The following is a 23,570-nucleotide window of genomic DNA, read 5'->3' on the forward strand; positions in this document are numbered from 1 at the left end:
TGCCGGGCCCAGGCCGGCGCTGCCGTGGCTGCGGAGCCGGGAGCGAGCGGGGCTGGGAAGGGGCTCCGGCAGGACCGTGTTACCCTGGCACTGAGGACAGCCCCAGCCCCTCTCCCCCCACGGGACACCCCAAACAGGCAAAGCGCTTCTGGCTCAGTAGAGACAAACGCCACCTCGTCATGAACTGAAGAAGCCTTTTGCATGGAGAAAGCTCAGGGCAGCGAGGGAGGACGAGTGGAAATGCAGCAGTTTATACTGAGCTCGCCTCCCACCCGTTCTTGTTTCCAGGGACCAGCTGAGTGACACCAGACCTGTCCCTGCTGGTCCCTGGGAAATTCTGTGTCACCCAGCGGCTCTCCCTGCGCTCGTGTCCCTTCCAGCTCCCTTGTCCCTGTCCCTTGTCCTCCCCCGTGCAGTCCCACATCCCAGGATGACGGGGAGGCTGAGCACTGCTCACCCACCCGAAAGGGCTGGTTCCACCCCGTGAGGAGCAGGACCTGGCCACACTGGCCCCCCCACGGCCCCCGTAGCCCAGCGCTCACCCGGCTGAAGCTCCGGGTCAGCTCGTACTCGCAGAGCATCATGTCGAAGAAGATGGGGATGGTGGACTTGCGCAGCTCCAGCTCCGGCACCAGCGTCATCTCCAGGATGGGGCCCACCATGCCCGGGATGAACTCGATCTTGTGCTGGCCTGGGGGTGCAGGGAGGGCTGGGGGCTCCTGCGGCTGCTCTCTGGGGCCAGCCCTGGGCCCGCGGCTGCGACGGGCGGCGACGCGGGGCGGAGGAGGGCAGCGGTGCCAGGAGAGCCGGCACAGCCAGGGCTGGGCGTGCGGCAGGACCCCGGCACCGCGTCCTCCCTGCCTGGCCCCGGGATGCTGCGGCAGCGTGACCTGCGCTGCGCAGGGACACAGAGCACAGCAGCGCCCGCGGGGCCGGGAACGGGCAGGCAGAGCTGAGGGCAGGCGCAGCCTCGCACACCCGCACCTCGCACACCCGCACCTCGCACACCCACAGATGTGCACATCCCGTGGGCTGACACCTCCCACAGATTGCACACCTGCAGATTGCACACCTGCAGATTGCACATCCCGCAGATTGCACACCTGCAGATTGCACATCCCGCAGATTGCACATCCCACAGATTGCACACCCCACAGATTGCACACCTGCAGATTGCACATCCCGCAGATTGCACATCCCGCAGATTGCACACCTGCAGATTGCACACCTGCAGATTGCACATCCCGCAGATTGCACACCTGCAGATTGCACACCTGCAGATTGCACACCTGCAGGTATGCACGTCAGCAGCCTCGCACACCCTGCTCACGCCTGCGGCTCCTGTGCCCCACACAGAACATCCCGCTCCCCAGCCCCCGTTTTGGGGACAGTGCCGATGGATGCCAGCCTGCAGGGGCTCACCAGCCTCCTCACGGCTGGGCGCCCTGCGGCTCACCTAGGTTGTACCACATGTCCCGAATGGAAGCTCCGATGGCGGCTCTCATGTCGCCGTACCTGCCGGATGGCTGTTGCTCAGCACCGCCCTGCAGCCCGCGCGTGCAGCGCCCCGGGGCGCGGAGCGGGAGCGCGGAGCGGGGCGCTGGGCACTGCCCGAGGGAAGGGCGACTCACTTGGCCAGGATGCTGCTGCGCTTGGCCTGGGAGAAGTTCTCCAGCTGCAGCGAGTCCTGGGTGAGGAAAGCCACGGCCAGGTGGAAATAGTTGTTCCAAAGCTGCAGTGAAAACACAGGGTGAATGCCCGGCTGGGGTGGGCAGCCCGGCCCCTCACCACGGCACCGCAGGCCAGGCCGGGTCCCCTCCCTGTCCCCACGAGGCACAGGCAGCAGCCGCTCACCTGCAGCTCGAAGCTGCTGTTGCTCAGGAACATCTCCCTGAGGGTCACGGCAAAGTGGTTGATGGCACGCAGGAACTCCCTGTGGGGCGAGTGGGCGCTGAGCGGCACCGACCCGCGGGCAGGGCCGGGCTAGTGGCTCCCGGCAACGGCGAGGAGCGGTGGTGCAGGGCGGCACGCCCGGCAGTGCCGGGGCTCGCAGGGTGCTCCTGCCCGCACCCGCGCCCAGCTGGTCCCTCCCGCCCGCTGCGGTGCAGCCCCGGGGTGCACCGGTCCTGCACCCACACCATGCACCCGCTTCCCAGTGCCCCCGGAGACCCCCAGCACAGCGAGGGGCTGCAGAGCAGCTCTGCCACCAGGCTCCCGGACTGTCCCCAGGCAGCAGGGGCGTCCAGAGCTGCCCGAGCCAGCCTGAGCGTGGACCCGGGGCTGAGCAGCCTCAGGCTGGCTGGCGCGGCCGAGCTGCCGTGCGCTGCCGTTCCTGCTCGTCCCCTGCCCAGGTCCCAGGTCCTCATGTCCCAGCCCAATGTCCCTCCCGGCCCCAGGGTCCTCACCGGTTCTGCACCATGTTCATCACCACCCAGTCGCAGGGATACACCGTCTTGCCGATCAGGTCCTTGAAGAGGATGGAGGTCTCCATGAGGAAGTCCTGCGGGGAGGAGACATCAGGACACCGTCCCGGGGCGATGCTGCACTGAGCACCGGGGCTGGGAGCAGCCTCGGCACCTGGCAGCGAGAGCTTCACCTCTGTGGGCCAGGACGTGGGCTGTGCCGGGGACCGGGGCAGGTGGCACCAGCGCCAGGCACTGGGACCAGGGAGATGCCCCAGCTGGGACACGGGGAGGGGAGGCAGGGGGGTGACGGAGCGCCTGGGTCTCGCTGCAGCAGCACTCACCATCAGCTCGGGCTGGGAGGGGAACGTCTTGATGTAGGAGCTGTAGTGGTCCTTGTCCATCTGGCTCAGGATGGCGGCCAAGCAGGCCACGTAGTGGCTCTGGGGAGAGGGTGGGTCAGGGTGGTGGCACCACGGGGTGTCCCCCGTGCCTGGCACCGCAGGGCGTGCGGGGGCCCTGTGGGACCTGTGCACCCATCCGTGTTCCTCCAGGCAGTTCCCAGCCCAGGTCCCGCTGCCCCGGCGCCCCCGCCCGCTGCGGTGCCCTCCTCCCCAGCTCTGCAGAGCTCTCTCCTGCCTGCTCAGCCCAGCCCCCACGCCAGCCCCCCCGGGACAGCTCTGACACCCGCTGTGGTGCTGAGCGGACACAGATGTGACTCTCTAGGATGTTTGCTGCAGCATACATCTGTAGTTTTTAGAGTAATTTAAGGAGGCATGTGGATGTAAGTGCATTTCTGAAACGGCAAGCAGCTCCTGCCTGGAGGCCGATTTATCTCGACCGCCTCCAGCGAAGGGTCCCAAACTGAGCCACGGTCCCCGCTCTTGCTGCGGGTGCTCAGCTGTGCTGCCAGACGAGCCGTGCGGCGGCGCCGCGGGCTGCCCGGGCACCCGGCTCTGCCGGAGCTCTGCTCAGCTGCGGCACCCGTGGATCGAGCAGCGCGGGTAGCGGGTCCAGCACCCCTGCTCACCGCAGAGCCTCAGCTTCCCCTCAGCCAACCAGCACGTTTTCTTGACCACACTTCCAAGGCAGAACCTGAGTCTGCAACAGACTTCAAAGCAGTTTGAGTATTGGCTGGTTGAGGAAGCTTTGCTCTTGGGACGAAGCAGCAGGAGCCGCTGTCAGGAGTCTCCCCGCACGCCGTCACCCGGCCCAGCCCCCGCAGCGGCACAGCCATTGTGCGGAGGAGCTGTTTGCCCTCAGCAAGGGTGCTGGGACCACACGGACCGCACCGGAGCCACACGCCAGGGAAAACAGCCCGGCCCCCTGGAACTGCCATGGTGTGCCAGAGCCTGGGACAGGTCAGGTCACCCCAGCACGGTGGGACACCCGGCACTGCTGGGGCTGAGCTGGGCCAACGGTTGGGCATGAGGGCACCTGACGTCTACTGTTGTCTTGAGTCCTGGGGCAGCTCTGGGCCCCTCACGCCAAGAACAGCCTTGAGGTGCTGGAGCGAGCTGAGAAGGGAACGGAGCTGGTGAGGGGCTGGAGCACAAGTGTGATGGAGCGGCTGAGGGACCTGGGGGGTTCAGCTGGAGAACAGGAGCTGAGGGGAGACCTTCTGATCTCTGAACTGCCTGAAAGGAGCTTGGAGCCAGGGGGGTCGGGCTCTGCTCCCCAGGAACAAGCGCCAGGAGCAGAGGAAACGGCCTCAAGTTGCACCAGGGGAGGTTGAGGTTGGATGTGGGAACAATTTCTTCCCCAAAGGGCTGTGGGGCATTGGAACAGGCTGCCCAGGGCAGTGCTGGAGTCACCAGCCCTGGAGGGCTGGACAGACGGACATGAGGTTCTCAGGACATGGTTTAGCAGCTGCTGCCTGTGATCAAGGCCTCGGGCTCACCCCCTGGCCCCTGGGCAACCCTGGGAAGGGCAGCAGCGTGCGCGGGGATCCTGCGGGACGTGGCCACAACCAGCCCTGGCTGCCCTCAGCACACGGGCCGGTTTGCAGGGAATCATTTTGTGAAAAGCGAACAAATAAAACCCCAAGAGATCCCAGTGCTTTCAGCATCAAAGTGAAGGCGCAGAGCTGCGGCTTCCCTGCTGATCACCCCTGCGCACCGGGAGGCCGCGCACGCCGCAGCGGTCCTGCAGACACACGGTACCGGCTGCCCCGGGAATGCCAGCCAGCACAGCTCTCCGGGAAGCTGGAGCGGGTTCCTCCTCACGGCGCAGCGTGACCTGCTCCCACCACCCCGCACCCTGCAAGGGACCAAGCACCGGGCACCGGCAAAGTGGGGAAGTACCACAAATCCACCCGCGTTCCCTGAGCATTCGTGTCCATGTCACCACAGAGCCCTCGGGTCAGGGTCCCCGTCCCCACGGCCACCGCCCAGCCGTGCAGCCCCCGGGCAGAGCTGCACAGCCCAAGCCCCGGCTGAGGTTCTGGGGACATTTCACGTGCCAGCCAGGGGTGGACATCACCCACCATCACCGCGGACAGAAGGGGGGATGTCACAGGGGACGTGGGGCAAGGCCAGAAAGTGACAGGAGGAAGCGACAGGAGGAAACTTTTGTAGCAAGACAGGCTGTTCTGGGGATTTGATGAGATTAGCTCAGTCATGTGGAAAGAGCTGCTCTGGTGGCTGCTAGAATTAGATTCAGGTGAACTCCCTGCACAGCCTACACCTTCTTCGGGGGAAACTGTATTTACATTTAAATTACATTATTGGGAGCCACACATGGAAGCAGTGCTACACACACGGATGTGGCTTGTCCTGTGGATGGCACACGTGTGGGAACCAGTCCCAGGGGCCGCCCAGCACACGGTCCCCAAACGCCCCGGGCAGTCACAGACATGAATGGTCCCAGACCGCCCCAGCCGAGGCACAGTCCCGCTGCCCAGCACCTCCCGGAGCCACCGCACCAGCTGCTGCGGCGCCGGCGCAGCCCCCGCGGGGCAGCGGATGCTCCGGGAGTGCAGCCACCGCACCGCCCGGTGAGCCGGGCCCGGCGGCAGGCTGCCGGTACCGGGCTGCGGGGCACGGCGGGTACGGGCCGGGACGGCACGGCTCCCAGGCGCGTTCCCCGCCGCGGGCCTCCCCGCGGGTACCCCGACCCCACGTCCGGGCAGCCCCACCGTCACCGCCCGCCCGCCGCTCCGGCGCCGCCACCGGCTCCGACCCGGCCGGGCTCCGCCCCCGCCGGCCCCGCCCCGGTACCGGCGATCCCGCGCGGCTCCGCCCCGCCGTGCTCCGCGCCCGCCGCCGTCCGACCCGCGCCGCTACCGCCGAGCACCAGGTACCGCGCGGGCTGGGAACGGGGCCGCGGGCGGCGGAGCGGAGCGGAGCGGGGCGGCGGCCGGGCCGGGCTCGGCTCGGCTCGGCTCTGTGGGCATCGGCCCTGCGGCGCCCGCTCCCTGCGTCGGCAGCGCCGGGGGGGCACCCGGGAGGTACCCGGGCCGGGACCGGGACCGGGACCGCGGGCGGCGCGGGCACCTGGAGAGGCGCGGCAGCCCCGACCCGGGGCAGCGGGACCCGCGGCCGGGGACGCCGGGGCTGGGCGGGGACCCTGCGGCCGGAGCGAAGCGGTTCAGGGAGCCCGCAGACCAGGACCCGCGGCGGGGCGGGAACTCCGGGGCGGTTCGGGCGCTGCGGTGGCCGGGGCGGGGAGCCGGGATGGGCGGGCGGGACCCCGGTGCCCGGGCGTTCGTGCCCCATCCACCCCTCCGCCGGTGCGCGGTGCCCGACCCCGTTGCGCTCCCCGAGTCTCCTCCTCGTCTGCCCCGCCACGGAGCCGGAGCTGCACGGGATGCCCCGCAACCAAGGAGCCGGTGACACCCGCCCCGAGCGCCCCGTGCCAGGCACCCTGCCCTGGGCACCCGCACCCAGGGGGCTGGCGACACCGGGCACCGAGCAAGCCGCTGGCCGCCATGGCCGGGGTCTCAGGGGGACACAGCCACACCGGGGGCGGTGGCGTGGAGTGCAACCAAGGGAGATAAACCCCTGAGGAGACCCCCGGGCCAGGCCCCCGCCTCGCTGCCCACTCCGCCTGCCCGCGGTGCCGCCCCGGCCGCGGCAGCTCCGCTCGCAGCAGCCCGGAGCGGGGCTGTGGGACGGAGCCGCGCTCCGGGCGCCGCTCGGCCCGGCTGGCTGGCGCTCTGCTCGCCCTCGTTAGGAGGCGCGTCCATCAGCCTGGGCTGTGTTGGGCTGACACGTGTGCACGCGTGATCCCGGGGATGTCACTTTGTGTAGCGCACGCCGCGCTGATGCCGGCCGAGGGTACGGCTGCTCGGGCTGGAGGGATTCAGCCCACGTTGCTCCCAGCAGCTTCCCAGCGCCGTGCTCTGCGCTCAAGGCCTTTGCGTTCTGCCAGCGGGACTCCGGCAGCCGCTGAGGCGGGAGCGGAGCTGGGTACAGCCCCAGCTGCTCCCCATGAAACCGGCGTGTGCAGCTCTTGGGGCTGCTCCAGCCCCTCTCCTCCCCGCAGGAGTGCGCACAAAACGCAGCTGGAGCCGCGGCTCTTGGCGGGGGTGCGGGCGGAGCCTGGAGAAGGGGTCTCTGTGGAGCCGTTTTCTGTTGGGAGCATGGGGCAGACACGTCTGAGTAATCGCCGGGACCCGGGCTTTGCCGTGCGTGCCCGATGGGGACAGCTGTGTCGGCCGGGCTGCTCTCCGAGGCACGGAGCAACCTCGCCAGCTTGTACTCGGGCAGGGTCCTCACTCGCCACCTCCCGGGCACAGCGGTGAGCCCTTGGGCCAGCCGCGGGGCAGGGGCGCTGGGGACCGCCGGCTGTGCTCCTGCTGTCCTGCCCCAGCACGTCTGCTCTGCAGGAACCGTTTGGTCCTTCCCGTGCACTCCGAGGAGTGGAGAGGATTTAAATGCAGAGGCTCCTTTAGGTTATCTTCTTCATGAATTGTAATTATTATAACTATTTAATAGTTTGGTAGCATCCAGAGGCCACAAATAATTAGTGGGTCTATTCCCTTCTGTAGTAACAATACTGTCTTGGTCCTGACTGGTGCTTTTGGACGGAGTCTCTCTTACTTGTTTACAAGGATGGTCTGTGTCATCCCAGCTGTTTAGTTGGTGGGGAAACCGAGGCACACAGCAAAGAAAGACACTTGCTAATTCCTAATTTCCCCCAGAAGCCGGTGTTGTCTAAAGCTCGTACAGGGGGAGGGGGTGGCTGCTCGATGGCATTGGGAATCCACTTAAAGGCAGGAATTGGTATTCTGAGATGGCGTTCTCCCTACCTGTGCCGGGAGGCTGCAGCCGCAGCGGCCGCTGCGCCGGGCGAGCGCGGTGGGACGGGGCTGCGGGGGGACACTGCGCCCGCACTGCTGCACGCAGGGTCAGCCGCGATGCTGCTGTCGCCTCCGTGAGCTGCTGGGCAGCGAAGCCTTTCCAGCTTTCTCCATAGTGTGCTTTGTGGACAGCTTGTGGCTTCCTAACGAGATTTCTGGCATGTGGAGGAGCACACGGAGTCCCAGTCTGCCAGGGCTCCCCAGGCCCGCCGGCTGCTCCGCTCGCTGGGGCCGTTTGGCTCCAGATGGGCGCAAGCGCCTTCCCCGAGGGGTGCAGCATTCCTCACCGGGTGCAGCATTCCTGTCCGGGTGCAGCGTTCCTCACCAGGGAGCGCGGGGCTGCGGGAACACTTGTGATGAGCCGCAGGTCCGGTGGCCAAAGCCTTTGGGCCGTGTCCTGCTTCCCCTGCCCTGTCGCCCCTGCAGGAGCAGTGTGTCAGAGGCGCCAGCAGAGCCTGCATGCTTTGGTGCTGGGCACCGGCCGAGCTCTGCCACTCTCTGCGCTGGGTCTCACATCCGTGCGGCCACGCAAGGCGTCTTGGGATACGGAGGAATGTGACAGCGCCCACGCCACGTTTGTTGGGAAGGAAGCAGCCAGACAGGGCGTTTGCTCCTCCCGCGGTGGCCCCTCTGGTAGCCCCTGGGAAAGGTGCTGAGCCGCGGTGCCAAGGATGCCCACCGGCTCCTCCACGGGGGTGGCCGAGGAGGACGTGGGTCCTCTGACCTCGTCCTGCTCCATACGGGCTGTGTGCCACGGTCTGCCCGTGTTCCTGTGCACAGGTCACCCTGCCTCTTCAGGTGCCCTTTGAAATGCTGACACCAGTGCTCCTGTGCGGGCAAGGAGAGGTGGGAGCAAGCGGGCAGCACCAGGAACAGAGACACGACTGCCACGACAGCCCTATTAGCATCCACGGGAGACAGAGGAATATTTGCCTGCTGCAGGTTTCTGAAGCTTTGTGCTTGGCTGTGTCTCCTGACCACATCAAGTCTCTGTCTGACAGTACCAGCGTATCTGTAGCTGACAGAGCGATGCGAGTGCGAGTCCACGACCTCTGTGTGGTGGGAGGAGGTGCTTGCTGCTCTGTCCCTCGTTGCTGGGATCCCTTCCATGGGGCATCCACCGTGGTGCATGGCAAGGGCGGCCGGGAGCCTCATGCAGCCCCAGAGAGGTGCCGCAGGGTGCCCGGGGGTGCTGGCACTGTGGGGCTGGGGTGACGGGGTCCCTGCTCCAGCGGGTGCCAAGAGCCGTCTCCTGGGCCGCGTGGCGGGGAGTGACTAACGTTCCGCAGAGCACTTCAGACAGTGACCTGAATAGCGACGCGCGGATCCCTCGGCTCACGCGATCTGCTGCTTGCACCAGCCCCGGCCAGCACAGGGAGGACCAGGTGTCGGTGACTCCCCGGAGGCCCTGGCAATGGTGCCGGGGTACTGCAGAGCATGGGGCACCCCGGGCACTGCCCGGCACAGGGACCGTACCCGTGCCTCAGCCGGGCCAGTGCGCTGTCTGCAGCAGAGCCCGGAGTGTCTGCAGAGCACGAGTACCCGAACCCTCTGGGAGGGAGGAGGTTCGAGTGCCGCAGGTGTGGAGGAGGCTGCGGGGGCCACAGGGAGACAGGGAGCTGGCCCTGGGGATCCTGGCGGAGCAGGCTTTGCTGCGTCCTGCAGAGCGTGGCCGTACGGAGAACGTTCGTCCTGTCCGTGAGTGCACGAGGACGCGGAGCAGGGAGCGGAGCGCTCGGCGGGAGCGCGGTGCTGGCGCGAGCACCGGCGGTGTGCCTGGCCGTGATTAAGTGCCTGCAGGAAACGAGAAGGCCTGCGAACCGCCGGGCGCTGGAACAGCCTCCAAGAGAACCACGAGGGCAGGCCACGAGCTGGCTTCGTGGCGGGCCTTCCACAGCGAGGAACCAGATTTGGGGTTTGCTCGCTGCCCGAGGAGATGCTCTTAGTCCTCCAACTGCAGGTCCCACAGATGCTCCAATCTGAGTACAAACACATCGAGCCCTCTCGGAGCCAAAGCGGGATTAAGCTCTGCTGCTGAGGGCTGTGTCCTGAGCCCGGCTCCTGCTGGTGCTCGGCCAAGAGCGAATGCCTCATCCTCCAGCACCACCTGCACCCCTGTCCCTCCCAGGGACCGGGGGAAGCAAAGGTCTTGTCCCAGGAGGAGCCGTTGTACCCAGCGAGTGGAGCTGGGTAATTAGCTGTTCTCTTCTGCCGTTCCCGGAGAATATGACTTCCTCCTCATAAATCTAATCTCCCAGCTTCCTGCGTCTTGAGGAGAAGATTTATGTGTCTGCTCTGGTTCTCCCTCTGCCACAGACATTGCCAGGAAGGCGAGGTGGAGGATGGGTGGCCGGGGGCGGGCAGGACTGCTGGTGGCTGCGGGGCAGCTGGGCGGTCCCCCGGTGCCCCTGGCCCTGCTGCTCGGTGGCCGCGGCCGGCAGTGCCCGGCAGCCTCCTCGTCCCTCCCGAGCCCGAGCCGGGAGGAAGAGCTGAGCTGGGCCCTGCTGCCCCGGAGGAGGAGGAGGAGGCAGCTGGAGGCTGCCCCCGCACTCCGCAGGGCTCCGTTCCTCTGAGCTCCCTGCAGCCCCGGAGACGTGAATCTCAAGATACAAACCCACAAGATTTAGGGTCTCTGTCTCACAAAATTCACCATCGGGTGCCCCAGTCACAGAGCCACTGGCTCTCCCAGGGGACCCACAAGCCCACTGCAGCGGCAGCAGGAGCTGACGGCACCGCAGAGCACAGGGTGGTGAGGACCGGGGTTCGGACCCGCCATCCCAAGTGTCACGGCAGGTTCACGGACCTGAAGGGCCGGGATGGCAGCCGGGCTGACGCAGGGTGCGGAGCCCCGGCCCTGCTCACAAAGCCCCTGGTTCTGAGGAGCGTTTGATGTCTGCGGGCAGCGAGGACGATCTGAGGGCTGCGTGGGAGCCGGCACCCGATGTGCAGCGGTGTCCGTGGGCAGGTCGTAGGAAACCGTCCCTGGCAGCTCCTGGGCTTGTTCAGCAGAGACGTCACTCACAGCTGAACCGAGAGCCCGTCGTTGAAGCACCCGTGTCATCTATTGCAGTAGAGTGGCGTCGTCTGGTTTCATCCGTTCATCATCTGATGTGACCTGCTGCCTCACCTCATTCACGAGAACTACAGGACAAAAACACTCAGACCTTAAAAAAATTGCCAAGACGGAGGATCCGCCGCCGTGCAAATCCTTTCGAGCTGCTGGAGCGCTGGCTGGCCCCACGTTTTAAGAAAGTCCTGACTGGCCACTCCTGACTGTGCTGAGCCCCGGTTTTCAGTGTTTTGCTGCCCAAGGCCCCCGCAGCAGAGACCCCTGCTGCACGGCGTCTGCTCCGTGCTCCTCCCCCGCCTCTGCCTTGGTCCTTTCCTGCCTCGCCCTCTCAGCTGGGGATGATCCGCACGTTTTCTCGGTGCTGGTGAGAGGCAGCGGCTGCGCGGGGCGGCCGCCCCTCTGCGGGACCCGGGCCGGAGCGCGGCTAATTGGCGACGGTCGCCGGATGATTATGTCTTGAAACGTGCTGGTTAGCCGTCTTTAATCCATCTAATGCGTGCCACATTGCTTTCATATTATTCCGCTTGCTTTGTCGAAATGTCAAATGCCTCTCAGAAATCTGAGTCTGCTCCATCGGGGCTTTTACCTTCATCGACCAAACTTGGAAACTCATCAAACCAGACAGCAAACGGGTTTGATCAGCCGTGTTCTCCCAGGCCCCGTCCTGGCTGCTGTGGCTGGTACGTGCTGTGACTGTCACGCTCCCAGCCCGGTCCCCCGGCCACCTGGGGCTGGCAGCCGTGTCCCCCGGCCGGTGAGAGCTGTCCTGAGAGCCGCGGGCGCAGGGCGCCTGGGGACCAGCATCAGCCACGGCACGGCAGCCAGGACAGGTCTCCTTCAGCCGTGCCCTCCCTGCACGCCTTGTCCCCGCTGTCCCCCGGGGAAAGGAGCCATGGCAGCCCCGAGGGACCGGAGCTGTGCGCCGGACACGTGATACATCGGTGGGGTGGCCAGACACGTGTGGGCTGTGGGTGAGCGCATGGCCCCGGGAACAGGGGCCGAGAGCCATTTCCCAGTGAATATGCTCGAGGATTCACTGCAGGAGGGGCCATCAGGTTCCACAGCGCTGGGCTGCACGTTCCTGGCTCCATCCTGCAGCAGAACTCGGCATCAGCACTCCGAGGTACCGGCATGCTGCAAACCGCCCAGATTCGGCACAAATCCAACCGTGCCAAAAAGCATCCGCAGAGGGACAAGGGGGAGGGTCCCAGCTCTCGGTGTCTGACATCCTCAGAGCTGCTCCCAACTGGAGCTGGTACATGTATAATTTATAGCCCTTCTCTGTGTCCTTGTGGCTCGTCTCTGATCTCTCCGGCGGTGCGGTTCGCAGGCACGGGCGCCTCGGCGGAGGCCCCGCTGACTGACAGCGTCGTGTTCGCTGCGTGGCAGCGAGGGCCTCGTCTCGCTCTGCCGCCAGCCGTGCCTCGGTGGGGTCCCCGTCGCCTCGTGGGGCCATATCTGTGCTCGGGTTGTGCCAGGGGTGCTCTTGCCTCGTGCGCAGTTGCCGGAGTGGCTCCTGGAGCCCTGTGCCCATTAGTGCTCCCGTTGAGGAAGCCTCTGGAACAGGCTGGCCACGTGCCGGCTGCCCTCCGGGAGCACTCAGCCTGCTGCGCTGTCCCAGGCCGTGCTCAGGAGGTCAGTCTGGCGCGGAGAGGTGACAGCCATGTCCCCTCTGCCACTGGGCGCCATGCCCTCGCCAGGGATGCTGAGCCCCGGCACCGGCCGTCGCTGCAGCGTGAGCGGGAGAGGTGACGCTGTGGCTGTGGCAGGGCCTGGGGACGGGCTGTCCCCGCAGCCCCTCGCTGTCCCCTGGGCTCTGCCCCGTCCTGCAGGGCTGTCCAGGCTGCAGCAGCACGGGGCAGGCGCTGGCTCCGTCCTGGAGCTCGCTCCGCCACCTGTTGCTGTCCATACTAACGAGGTGGCCGTCCCTGCGCCGCGTCTCCGTCGCGTCCTGCCTCACAAGCATCTCCCGCTGTCTGGGCACGGCTCCAGTCTCGGGAGGGAGGTGCCGGGCGGCTGGGTGGTGCGTGGAGCAGCATCCTGACTAGCGTCGGGGGTGCTGGAGCAGGGGCTGGGGGCTGCGTCACCCCCACTCCGCTGGGCTGGTGCCGGGCACCGGCACGGTCAGTGCTCAGGACCTTTGCTCCTCGGCAGCGTGGGGTGACTGCGGGTGCTGTGCTGATTCAGCAGGTTCCTTATAGTGGGAGCGACGTGAGGGGGCCAGGGAAGCTGGCTGGGGCCGTGTGTCTGTCTGCACAGAGGGCAGGAGGGCTGCGGAGCGAGCAGGCTCCGCTCCGTGTGCCCAGCGGGGCGCGGGGGCACCGGGGAGCAGGGGCCGTGCTCCGGGGCTGCGAGATGCGGGAAGTGGCGTGGTGCAAAGGCTGAGTCTGTAGCGCGAGGGGTCAGTCCGTGGTGCGAGGGGTGAGTCCATGGTGTGAGTGCTGAGCCCATGCCGTGGGGAACCCCACGTTGCTCTGCTCCTCCCCCATGTCACAGGTACCTCTGGGTGTCCGCAGCCATTGAATGCTGTGAGACCGAACCGCCGCGCGAAGCAGCGCTGCTGCCCACCGGGCACCCCATCTCACCTGCCCTGTCCCTGCTCCACTTCCTAAAATGAGCACTCAGGCTCTGCTGCACCTTGGGGGCATCTCAGCAGGGCTCCTGTGTGCACCCCGTGCTCCGCGGTGCGACAGGCCAGGGCAGTGTGGTGTGCCGGGGGCAGCAGCCTCCCCAACCACAGCCCTGTGGCAGAGCCGGGGGCGAGCGCTGCAGAGACCCCAGCAGTCGCCCTTCTCCGGGGCAGGTGGAGGGAGCGATCACCACCTCACCGAAGTCACCGTGTCTGTTCTCCCTCTCGGCTGGTTCTCACGCACCCGAAGTGGCTCAGTGTCCTTGTGCCACAGTCTCCCCACAGAGCTGGTCCCCCATGTCTGCAGCCCCACCAACCCTCCACACCCCCAGGGGGGTCCCGCGTGCCCACCCCAGCCGTGCCCCACTCGGGACGTCCCCTGTATCCAGTCTGGCCATGTCCTGCATACGACGGGTCCCCCGTGCCCACCCCAGCCGTGCCCCGCTCAGGACATGTCCCCTGTACCCAGTCTGGCCATGTCCCGCGTACAACGGGTCCCCTGTGCCCACCCCAGCCGTGCTCCACGCAGGTTGGGAGCCCCACGCGCTGTCCAGCCCCAGCAGAGCCGGTGCCCCGAGTGCCCCGTCCCGCGCGGCAGCCGCTGCCGCCCCGCTCTGCCCCCGCTGCGCGCGCACCGCCCCGGCGAGGCCCCGCTATTTTTAACAGCTGCTTCTGCTTGGTTTGAGCTGTGAACTTGTAACGTGTTTATGCTAAAGGGGTTTCTTTCTTTTCCCTCTCTTTGTGCTGAAGATGCAGTGCCAGAGATCAAAGCTTGTCTCTTCGCGTTTGGTGATGGTGGGGCTGGCAGCGCGGCACAGGGCAGCGGGCGTGCGGGGACGCTGAGGGGGACACTGTGTGGGGGATGCTGAGGGGGGATTCAGGGGGGGAAACGCTGCGATGGGGGGCCGGGGCTGACACTGCTCTCTCTGTCCCTGCAGGTGCCAGGAGCCATGGGCAGGGACAGCCAGCGCCTGGTGCCGTGGGCCGCCCGCGGCAGGGGACACTGAGCAGACAGACCATGGGCAGCCGGCGCCAGCGGGGGGGCCCAGCAGCGGGCAGGGCTGCAGGGGCAGCGAGCCGGGGGCTGTAGGGCCGGGCGGTGGCAGCATGCCCGGCGGCCCCTCGCCCTCCCGCGCAGCGTCCCCTCTCTGCGGCGGCGCGGGATGAGGCCGCCCGCTGCCCTGGGCAGCTCCGGGGACGGGCGCAGCCCTGGGCTCCGGCCACCGGTGCGTGGCCCCCCTGCCCTGCCACAGCACCTGGCCGCAGGGCAGCGGCCCCGGGGCCCTGAGCCATGGTGAGCCGCGAGCCGCGGCCCAGCCCGGTCCCTACCGGCGAGGGAGGCCAGGAGAAAGCCATGACGGTGCGCTCGGTGCTGCTCAACCGCGACTCACCCGACATCGAGAGTCGCCTCCGGCGCCGGCGCAACCGCACGCAGCAGGTCCGTTTCAAGGACCTGGTGGAGGGCAGTGAGGGGCCCGCGGCCACCCCCAGCCCCAACACCCCACGTGCCTCGCCGCCCCCCAGGGACGCCCCTGAGCCGGCGGCTCTCCGTGCCTCGCGGCGCAGCTGGCCCCAGGCGCAGCCGGGCTCGCTGACGCTGCCCATGCCCAGGAAGGCCTGCATGAGCACCGCCATCCAGACCTCCCCCAGCCTCCAGAAGCCCTTCCTGGGCCCCCAGCCCCGCAGCAGCAGCGCCTGCGACGTGGCCAGGGATGCAGTGCTGCTGGCTGCCCTGGGGAGTGCCCGGTGCCCAGGGGTGGCTGTGCCCACCGGCACCGGCCACGCTGTGCCCCCACAGCTGCCCGGCAGCCTTCTCGCCCGCGATCACGCCACAGCCCTCGCCCAGCGCGCCGCAGCGCGCAGCCTGCCACCGCCCAGGGATCCCTGTCCCCCCTATCCGGGCACGGCTGGGTGCCCCGCTGCCCGCTGCACCGCCCCGGTGCAAAGCTGCTCCCCAGAGCCATGCCCGCCACCCGCTGTCTGCGCCCGGCTCCGGGCGAACCCCGGGGGCAGCCACCGGGCCCCCCCGCGCCCGGCCTCGGTGCCCTGCGCTCAGCCCCAGCCGACCGCCCGGCCGCGGGGGCTCGGCCGCAGCGACTCAGAGCGGATCCTGCCCCGCGGGCACCCACTGCCCCAGCCCTCGCCACCGCGCCAGCCGCCCAGCCCCGCCACGGACACCCATGGCCTCCGCCAGCCAGCTCAGGGCACCCCGCCACCCCAGCACCAGCTCTGCGGCACGCCCCGGGGGGGGCCCTGCTGCACCTCGCCAGCCCCCACGCCACCAGCACCGGGCTGGCACGGCTCTGCCACCGCCACGCCGGAGAAGACACCAGCTGCGCTCGGCTGTCGGGATCCCCGCAGCGCCTGCAGCCAGCTCCGTGCCGCCAAGCCCGGGCTCGGCCGCGCAGGACTGGAGGGGCCCAGGGAGCCGCTGCCCCCAGCCCCGCCGGGTCCCGGCGGGGGGACGCACCCAGCTGGGTGGGCACCGGAGATCCCCCGGCACGGGCAGCCCTGCCTCACCGCCGAGCAGTCGGAGACGCTGCGCCACGTCCAGGACCTGCTGCAGCTGGTGGTGGCAGCCAAGGGACCACCGGCGGGGGATGAGGACGCCCAGACATCTCAGGGAGAGGCCCCGCGGGGGCCCGGGGCGCAGGGGGAGCTGCAGTCCCAGCTGCAGTCCCTGGAAGGGGTGCTGGAGACCAGCCAGCAAACCATCCGCGTGCTGCTGGACGTCATCCAGGACCTGGAGAAGAAGGAGGCCCAGCGGGACGGGTGAGCAGGGGACCGGGGACGCTGATGTTCAGGGGGGCAGATGGAAAACGGGGGGGGCCCTGCCAGAGATTTGGGTGCTGCTGCCCCTGGGTGCCAGGAGCCACCGTCCATGCGTGTGGCACCGTGTCTCGGTGCAACGCCCCACCCGCCCCGGCTTGTCCTTCTTGTGCCCGGGGCACCCGCCCAGTGCCTGGGGAAGGTGCAGGGGTGCAGACCAGAGGACAACGGGAGCTGGGCCCCTGCCCGGCTCCGGTGCAGCTGCTGTGCCCATGTTGGCTGTAACTGACGCACCAGCAGAGCTGCCCCTGCGCTCCCAGAGCGGGGCTCGGGGGACGGGGCCACCGGAGTCCCTGGTCCTGGACAGAGGTGACGTGGAGCATCCCTTGCCCTGTGGGCAGAGCCCTGGGCACCGGGACAGGAGTGCTCGTTAGGCTGGCAGTTCGTTAGTTTGGCCTCACAGACTGAGGGGGCCCCACCCTGCTGGAACACCGAACTTGGCGCGTGCCACAGTGGTGTTGGTGTCTGGTTTGGTTTTGGGGACATGGGGTGGCATGCGGGGGATATCTGGACTTGCCAGATGGGCGGCGCTGGGTAGTCCTGACCCGATGCCTGTGCACGTGTTTGTTTTATCTAAAACAAATGACTGCTAAGTACCCCCTTCCAATTAGGGACGATAAAGGTGACCGAGAGCGTGTGAGCCCACGGGGTGTTCCAGCAGGGTGGGCAGCACCGCGGTCCCCCCGGCACAGGCTGCCCAGCCACGGGCGCAGCCCGTGTGTGCGGCACAACTGGAGCCACCAGCAGCCCTGGGGCACCGGCTGCCACGGCCCTTCCCGGTGCCCTGAGTGCCCATGTCCCGGCCGCCCTGCTCGCCTCTGTTCCTTCCCCGGCCGCTGCTGCCCGGCGCGGCACAGCCGGGCTCTCACGGGGGAGCGTGTTCAGGGCTGGGTCCCGTTCTCCCGGGCACAGGGGCAGCACCAGCGGCCCGGCACAGCCCGGCGCAACCCGGCGCCCCGGGGTGCAGCACCCGCTTGTGTTCCTGCGCCCGCCGGGCTTAGCAGAGCAGAGAGCTGGCAAAGCATTGCTGGTGGGCAAGCACCGCGGTGCTGCTGCCGCTGCGACGGGAGCCGAGAGCAGTGCCAGGGCCGGGGCTGGCGTCTGCTGCCCTGCGGGGGCACCTGCCGAGCGGGGCCCGCGGGGGCGCAGGGGTGCTCCCCTGGTCAGGACTGAGCTTGTCTGCTCGGGAGCGGCTTTAGCTTCACTGCAGGCCGATTAATTAAGATCCCGGCTCCATATACTGTTGCAGCCAAATGAGCAAACAAAGTGCCCGGAGACATAAGGAGTGGGATAGGAAATCACATCAAGAATTATCCGCGTGTCCTGGTGCTGCGGAACAGCGCGGCCTCATTTGCCGCGGGTCAGCGTCCTGCAGACGCGCGGTGGCTCCGGGGCACCCGCTGTGCACCAGCGCGGTGCTGCCAGCCCCGGCACCGCTCGCGGTGCAACGTGTCCTCACAGGGTCCCGGCGTCTGCGCCAGCAACAGCCCCCACCGAACACCCACCCGAGCGCCAGAGCTCATCCTGCTAGAGATGCGCAGCTTCTACAGCAGCAGATACCCGCACACACACGTATTTATCTACCTTCTCTCTATATATAAAAGGTATCATGATCTAATTTATGTGCTGGGAGTATAATCCCAATTGTAATACATAATTTGGTGCATTAAAAGACCTAGTTTCCAAGGGCTGAGAACAATCATGATCAAGGTCAAGTAACAGGGAAAGATTTAACCAGGAAAATGTGACTGCTATGTGGGGCACGGGGGTGTCTGCTCAGCAGCCCCCAGGAGCCGCAGCCTGCTTGGCTGGAGAGGGCAACAGAGACGGGGTCTGCAAGGCGCCCAAAAGCGTCTCACAGGGCCCTTGCGTGCAGCTCTGAGAGCAGCTGGCGTCGGGCAGCACCGGGGAGCGCCCGCCGGCGCTGCTGCGGTGCCGGGGGCTGCGGGGGGCTCCTCGGCACAGCCCCGCACGGCCCCGGTACCCGGGGGGCTGCAGAGGCACACGAGTCAGGTCAGAGGCTGCTGAGCAGGGAGAGGCACCGGGACCCTTTTCCCGGAGCTGGTGGCTCTGTGCCGGCAGCGGGAGCTGGGCCGGCCGCGGCACAGGGGGCTGCCAGCTCGGGAGCACCGGGCTGGCACTGCAGCTGCCGGAGGTTTGCTGCCCATCCCAGTGTCAGGGGCTGCAGCCGGGGACGTGCGGCACTCACAGGGTGGCAGGAGCTGGGACGTGCAGGCCGTGGGGACACCGAGAGACGCGTCGTGGCACTATTTGAGGTGCAGATACCCTCTTCTGTAGAGCTCTGCGGCGAGGACTGCTTTGGGCTTGAGCTGGGCTTTGGGGCTCGTCAGCTTGAGTCCCATGCACCTTCCTTGGCAGAGGATGCTTCTCTGATGTGAGAGCATCAAAAAGAGATAAATCCCGAGTTTGGCGTAGGCTGGAGATTAGTCTGGCCCATCTCCCTTGCCCATCTGTCGGGCACTGCTGCCTCGGCCACGCACAGGCCTTGTGCCGCCCACGGTCCCGCTGTCCCTGTGGCACCATGTGGGGAGATGCCTGGTGACCGCGGGCAGGAGGAACAGCTCTGGGTGGAGATGAGAGGAGGTGGGAAGGGTCTGGGGCTTTGGCTGCGCCTGTCTCTGCTTTGCAACCAGCTGCGGAATCTGCAGAGCCGAGAGGCGCCACACTTGGCCCGGCACCAACCGGCACCGCACCAGGGAGCTGGATCCGGGGAGAGGAGCTGGATCCGGGGAGAGGAGCTGGATCCGGGGAGAGGAGCTGGATCCGGGGAGAGGAGCTGGATCTGGGGACAGGAGCTGTATCTGGGGACACGAGCAGGATCAGGGGAGAGGAGCTGGATCCGGGGAGAGGAGCTGGATCCGGGGAGAGGAGCTGGATTTGGGGACAGGAGCAGGATCCGGGGAGAGGAGCTGGATCTGGGGACAGGAGCTGGATCTGGGGAGAGGAGCTGGATCCGGGGAGAGGAGCTGGATCTGGGGAGAGGAGCTGGATCCGGGGAGAGGAGCTGGATCTGGGGAGAGGAGCTGGATCCGGGGAGAGGAGCTGGATCTGGGGAGAGGAGCTGGATCCGGGGAGAGGAGCTGGATCTGGGGAGAGGAGCAGGATCTGGGGAGAGGAGCTGGATCTGGGGAGAGGAGCTGGATCTGGGGAGAGGAGCAGGATCTGGGGACAGGAGCTGGATCTGGGGAGAGGAGCTGGATCCGGGGACAGGAGCTGGATCTGGGGAGAGGAGCTGGATCTGGGGAGAGGAGCTGGATCTGGGGACAGGAGCAGGATCAGGGGAGAGGAGCTGGATCCGGGGACAGGAGCTGGATCTGGGGACAGGAGCTGGATCTGGGGAGAGGAGCTGGATCTGGGGAGAGGAGCTGGATCTGGGGAGAGGAGCTGGATCCTGGCTCTCTCTGCTGGAGCACGAAGCCAGGATGCAGCTGAGGGGCCTGGGGGTGCTGGGGGGTACAGGCAGACCCGCTGGGTCTCCAGGCTCATGGCACTTGTGCTCTGTTGCAGGCGACACTCGTACCGGACAGGACAGGACATTGCCAACTGCGGGACCTGCCGGGACTGCGCCTGCATCATCTATAGGTGAGAGCCAGCTCTGGCACCACCGTGCACGTGCGGGACCCCATTCTCCTCCACCCACAGGCTGCTGATGTGGCTGCGAGGTGGTTTGCGAGTCCTGGGGACCACGCTGGGGAGGGAGGGGACCCGCCTGCGCCACATGTCTGTCCCTGTCGCCATCCCCTCATCATAAGAAAGACCTGGAGGTACTAGAGAGAGTGCAGAGAAGGGAACGGAGCTGGTGAGGGGCTGGAGCACAAGTGTGATGGAGCGGCTGAGGGACCTGGGGGGTTCAGCTGGAGAACAGGAGCTGAGGGGAGACCTTCTGATCTCTGAACTGCCTGAAAGGAGCTTGGAGCCAGGGGGGTCGGGCTCTGCTCCCCAGGAACAAGCGCCAGGAGCAGAGGAAACGGCCTCAAGTTGCGCCAGGGGAGGTTGAGGTTGGATGTGGGAACAATTTCTTCCCCAAAGGGCTGTGGGGCATTGGAACAGGCTGCCCAGGGCAGTGCTGGAGTCACCAGCCCTGGAGGGCTGGACAGACGGACATGAGGTTCTCAGGACACGGGGCAGGGACAGGCTGGGTTATGGTTGGACTGGATGATCCTGAGGGTCTATTCCAACTGAAATGATTCTATGGTTCTGTGATCTCCTGACCCTGTGCCCCATCTCCTGACGCTGCCAGGCTGTGGGTGCAGCCGGTAGGTACCAATTTACCAGAGAAAGGCCTTTGCCAAGGCCCCCTCGCCTGCCAGGAGATCCTGTGGGGCTGCAGGGAAGACAGCAGCACCTGTTGTGCCAAGACACTTGGGTGTGAAATGCAGGTGCAGCCCCAGGGACGGGGCGCTCACCAGCACTGCGGCAGCGCAGGGTGACCTGTGGCCAGGGCGGAGCAGGGGACACACTCCCGTGTCTCGGCCGGGACCGCTGGTCCCAGGCTCTGTGGCAGCAGGTGCTGAGCAGCTGGGACGGACCGTCCCCAGGTGGGCTGCTGCGCCAGGGCAGGTGGACGGGGATGGCCCTGGAGCCAGAGCAGAGCCGGGCCGTGCTAGGGCAGGGCGGCACGGCTGCCCGCGCGGGGCTGTGTGTCTCTGGCAGCAGCCCTCGGGGCTCCCTGCTGCTCCCGGGCAGCAGCGTGCTCAGAGCCAGGCGGTGCCGGGGAGGGCGACGGCAGCAGGGCACAGCGGCACAGCTGCCGTGCCAGCCCCATGGCAGGCAGGACGGTGACGCCGCCCCACGCACGGCAGCAGCCAGCGTGCGGGACCCTTGGGCACCCGGTTTGGGGGCATGGATGCCACTGTCCTCGGCACAGGGCTGGGGGACCTCAGCTCCAGCCTTTGGGCGGGGTGTGAGGCGCTTTCCTCTGCTCTCTCTCCTTGTTGCCCGTTGGTCTCGGGGAAAGGCGCCACGACCCTCTGCCCGCGGCCCTGTGCTGCAGCTCTGCCTGAACTCCCGCCTGTGCAGGAATCCGGGGTGTCCGTGTGCGCCCCGGCCGTGCAGCCCCTCAGCTGCCCCTGCGCACCGGCGGGGTCCCAGGCGTGTTCCCCTTGTGCTGTTAATTAGGGCTGGGCAGCGTGCAGGGCCGGCGCTGGGCAGCACTCGCGGTGTGTGCACAGGCGGTTGTGCCGCTGCCCACCGGGCTGTTGTGTGTCTGTGTGACAGGTTCGTCCCCTCCCCTGGGCTCCTCGGTCTGGGGGTGCCCCAGCCCCGCGCACCAGCCCCTCGCAGCCCTGCACCCCTGCACTGCCGCGTCCCCTCTCTTGTTCTGCGCCTGTTGACACCACGACCCCCGCTGCAGCTCGGGGGGGGCTCAGCGCTAATTGGGACTGACAAGCCTGTCTCTGCGCGGCACCACAGCGGGGAGAGATGTCACATCAGGGGGTGGCTCCTGTCATTGCCAGGCTCCCGCTGGGGACTCCCCCCAGGCTTCACTGCGTCCGGTGACGGGGAGAGGCACCGGTGGGACATGGGGAGTGGGGGCAGGACCGGGCTCGAGGGCAGCGTCCAGCACCCGCCTCCGGGTCACCCGCAGGGAGGGCACAGAGCTGCCCGCCTGCGTTCCGACCTGGGGACGTCACCCCATGGTGTCCCCAAGCCCTCCTCTGTGTCCGTGCTGGGGACTCGGGTCCCTCCACGTGCTGCCCCCGTTAAGGGCTTGGCCTTTGTCCCAGAGATGGCTGTGACAGTGTCCTCACAGGGTGAGGTGACGGGAGGTGGCAGGTGGTGACGGGAGGTGACAGGAGGTGCCAGCATGCCACGCAGGGCACTGTGTGCAAGGTGGCTGTGCCATGTGCGTGGTCCTGGCACATGCGGCAGCACCTCGCTGATGCGATGGGAAGTGGCTGGTGTGGGGACGTGGAGTGCTTTCGGGTGAGGACACACGCGGCACGTGGCCCCGGCAGCCAGCCCACGCCACGGGTGCTGCGGGGACACCGGGACTCCAGCACTGGCAGGAAACCGGGGGGTGACACAGCCCCCCTTGCGTCCCCAGACCCAGGGCCCCAGCTTCTCACGTCACCGGGCTGTGACAGGCACAGCCCTCGAATCACCTCCTGACACCCAGCCAGCGCTGGGCACAGGACCGGTGGCAGCAGCAGTGGGACGAGAGGCCGTGTCCCCAGGGATGCGCAGCCCTGCCCTGGGGTGCCACGGGGGTCCCACAGAGCCTGGCTGTCCCTGTCCCCAGCGAGGGCGGGCGGCGGCTCCCGGCCCATCACAGGCAAAGTCACACCCGTGCCTGTGCCGGGGTGCAGGCGGCGCGGGGCCGTGGCGGCGGGGGCGCGGTGACCCCGCTGACGCTGTCCCCTCGTCCCTGCGCAGCGTGGAGCACGACTTCCGGCAGCAGGAGGGCCGCTTCCAGCGCGTGCTCAGCCACATGGAGCCGCACGCGGCGCCCGGCTCCCCCGCGGCGGCGCCCGGCTCCCCCGCGGTGGCCGTGCCGCCCCGGCTGGACCTGTCTCCGGTGGCGAAGCCGCCGGCCAAGCTGGACGCCAAGAAATCGCGGCGCAAGTGCTTCTGGTTCCTGTGAGGCGGCTGTGCCGCGGGCCCCGTCCCAGCACTGACCCCCTGCCCGCCCCCTCCTCTCCCTCCGCTCACGGTAGGGTTTGGGTAGCACCAGCTTTTATATTTTTAACCGGTCGGTTTGATGTTCTGAAGCCCCCGTGTAAATAAGGCAAGGGGAACAACAGCTGTATTTAGCGAGAATTCAATAAATTCTACAGAGACGCTATTTTTGTTACACCCTCTCCCAGCTGTGCACTTCTGTTCTGGGGGAGGGGGACGATGAGGAGGGGGCCAGCAGCCCTTCCCTGCCCAGGGGCACTCACAGCCCCTCGGCGAGAGCAGCCTCGGGTGTCCCCATGGGCACCCGCAGCCCTGGGGGCCCAGCCTGTCCCCGCCCCTGCTGCAGGGTGACCAGGAGCAGCCACAGACAGTGGGAAGTGGTGGGGTCACTGCGGGACCCGAGCTGGGGGAGAGACCGGACCCCGAGCGCCCCGGTGGGTGGGTGGGCTGGGGAGTCCCGGGGCACAGAGCTGTCCTTCCAGCCAGCATCTGGCGCTGATGCCGGGGACCGAGCCCCGCACAGCCCGTGCTGGGGCTGCCAGCGCTCCGGTGGCTGAAAACTCCCTCACTGGCTGCAGGATGCACTGGCTAATTACAGGAGAAAGAAATTAGCAGCTCAAATACTCCAGCCTCTGCAAAGCTGCCCCGAGGAGAGAAATTCAGTCTCGTTTTGCCGAGGTGTGGGATGGGAGCAGCTGC

The 23,570-nt window shown here is 67.4% G+C and overlaps 2 protein-coding genes across 9 annotated transcripts in view; one reads left to right on the top strand and one right to left on the bottom strand.

The window, feature by feature from the left end:
* The window catches only part of LOC102085717 (dedicator of cytokinesis protein 2-like), a 75,158-nt gene that overhangs the window by 16,886 nt on the left and 34,702 nt on the right, over window positions 1–23,570 (bottom strand). For all 8 annotated transcript variants that reach the window (XR_010472001.1, XR_010472000.1, XM_065060039.1 and 5 more), the window contains exons 29-34: window positions 2,747–2,845; window positions 2,406–2,500; window positions 1,855–1,933; window positions 1,632–1,732; window positions 1,457–1,515; window positions 543–691 (exon numbers count right to left, since the gene is read on the bottom strand). Coding sequence is in view for 6 of the 8 variants with exons in the window: in XM_065060039.1 (XP_064916111.1) it covers window positions 543–691; window positions 1,457–1,515; window positions 1,632–1,732; window positions 1,855–1,933; window positions 2,406–2,500; window positions 2,747–2,845 (582 nt within the window). In the remaining 2 variants the exon portion in view is untranslated. The remainder of the gene's footprint in view (window positions 1–542; window positions 692–1,456; window positions 1,516–1,631; window positions 1,733–1,854; window positions 1,934–2,405; window positions 2,501–2,746; window positions 2,846–23,570) is intronic.
* Window positions 5,610–23,037, top strand: LOC135579297 (INSYN2B protein-like). Its single transcript, XM_065060067.1, has 4 exons — window positions 5,610–5,699; window positions 14,342–16,175; window positions 19,761–19,835; window positions 22,629–23,037. Exons 2-4 carry the CDS (start codon window positions 14,695–14,697, stop codon window positions 22,834–22,836), a joined length of 1,764 nt encoding a protein of 587 aa, XP_064916139.1. The 5' UTR covers window positions 5,610–5,699; window positions 14,342–14,694; the 3' UTR covers window positions 22,837–23,037.

The sequence above is a fragment of the Columba livia genome, chromosome 4 (assembly GCF_036013475.1).
Source record: "Columba livia isolate bColLiv1 breed racing homer chromosome 4, bColLiv1.pat.W.v2, whole genome shotgun sequence".
In the NCBI taxonomy this organism is placed as follows: domain Eukaryota; kingdom Metazoa; phylum Chordata; class Aves; order Columbiformes; family Columbidae; genus Columba; species Columba livia.

Bases quoted from the DNA above. Each gene is read 5' to 3' on its own strand.
- LOC135579297 (XM_065060067.1), top strand. From the start codon at position 14,695: ATGGTGAGCCGCGAGCCGCGGCCCAGCCCGGTCCCTACCGGCGAGGGA. The intron at 16,176-19,760 runs GTGAGCAGGGGA...GCTCTGTTGCAG, and splicing joins AAGGAGGCCCAGCGGGACGG to GCGACACTCGTACCGGACAG. The intron at 19,836-22,628 runs GTGAGAGCCAGC...GTCCCTGCGCAG, and splicing joins TGCGCCTGCATCATCTATAG to CGTGGAGCACGACTTCCGGC.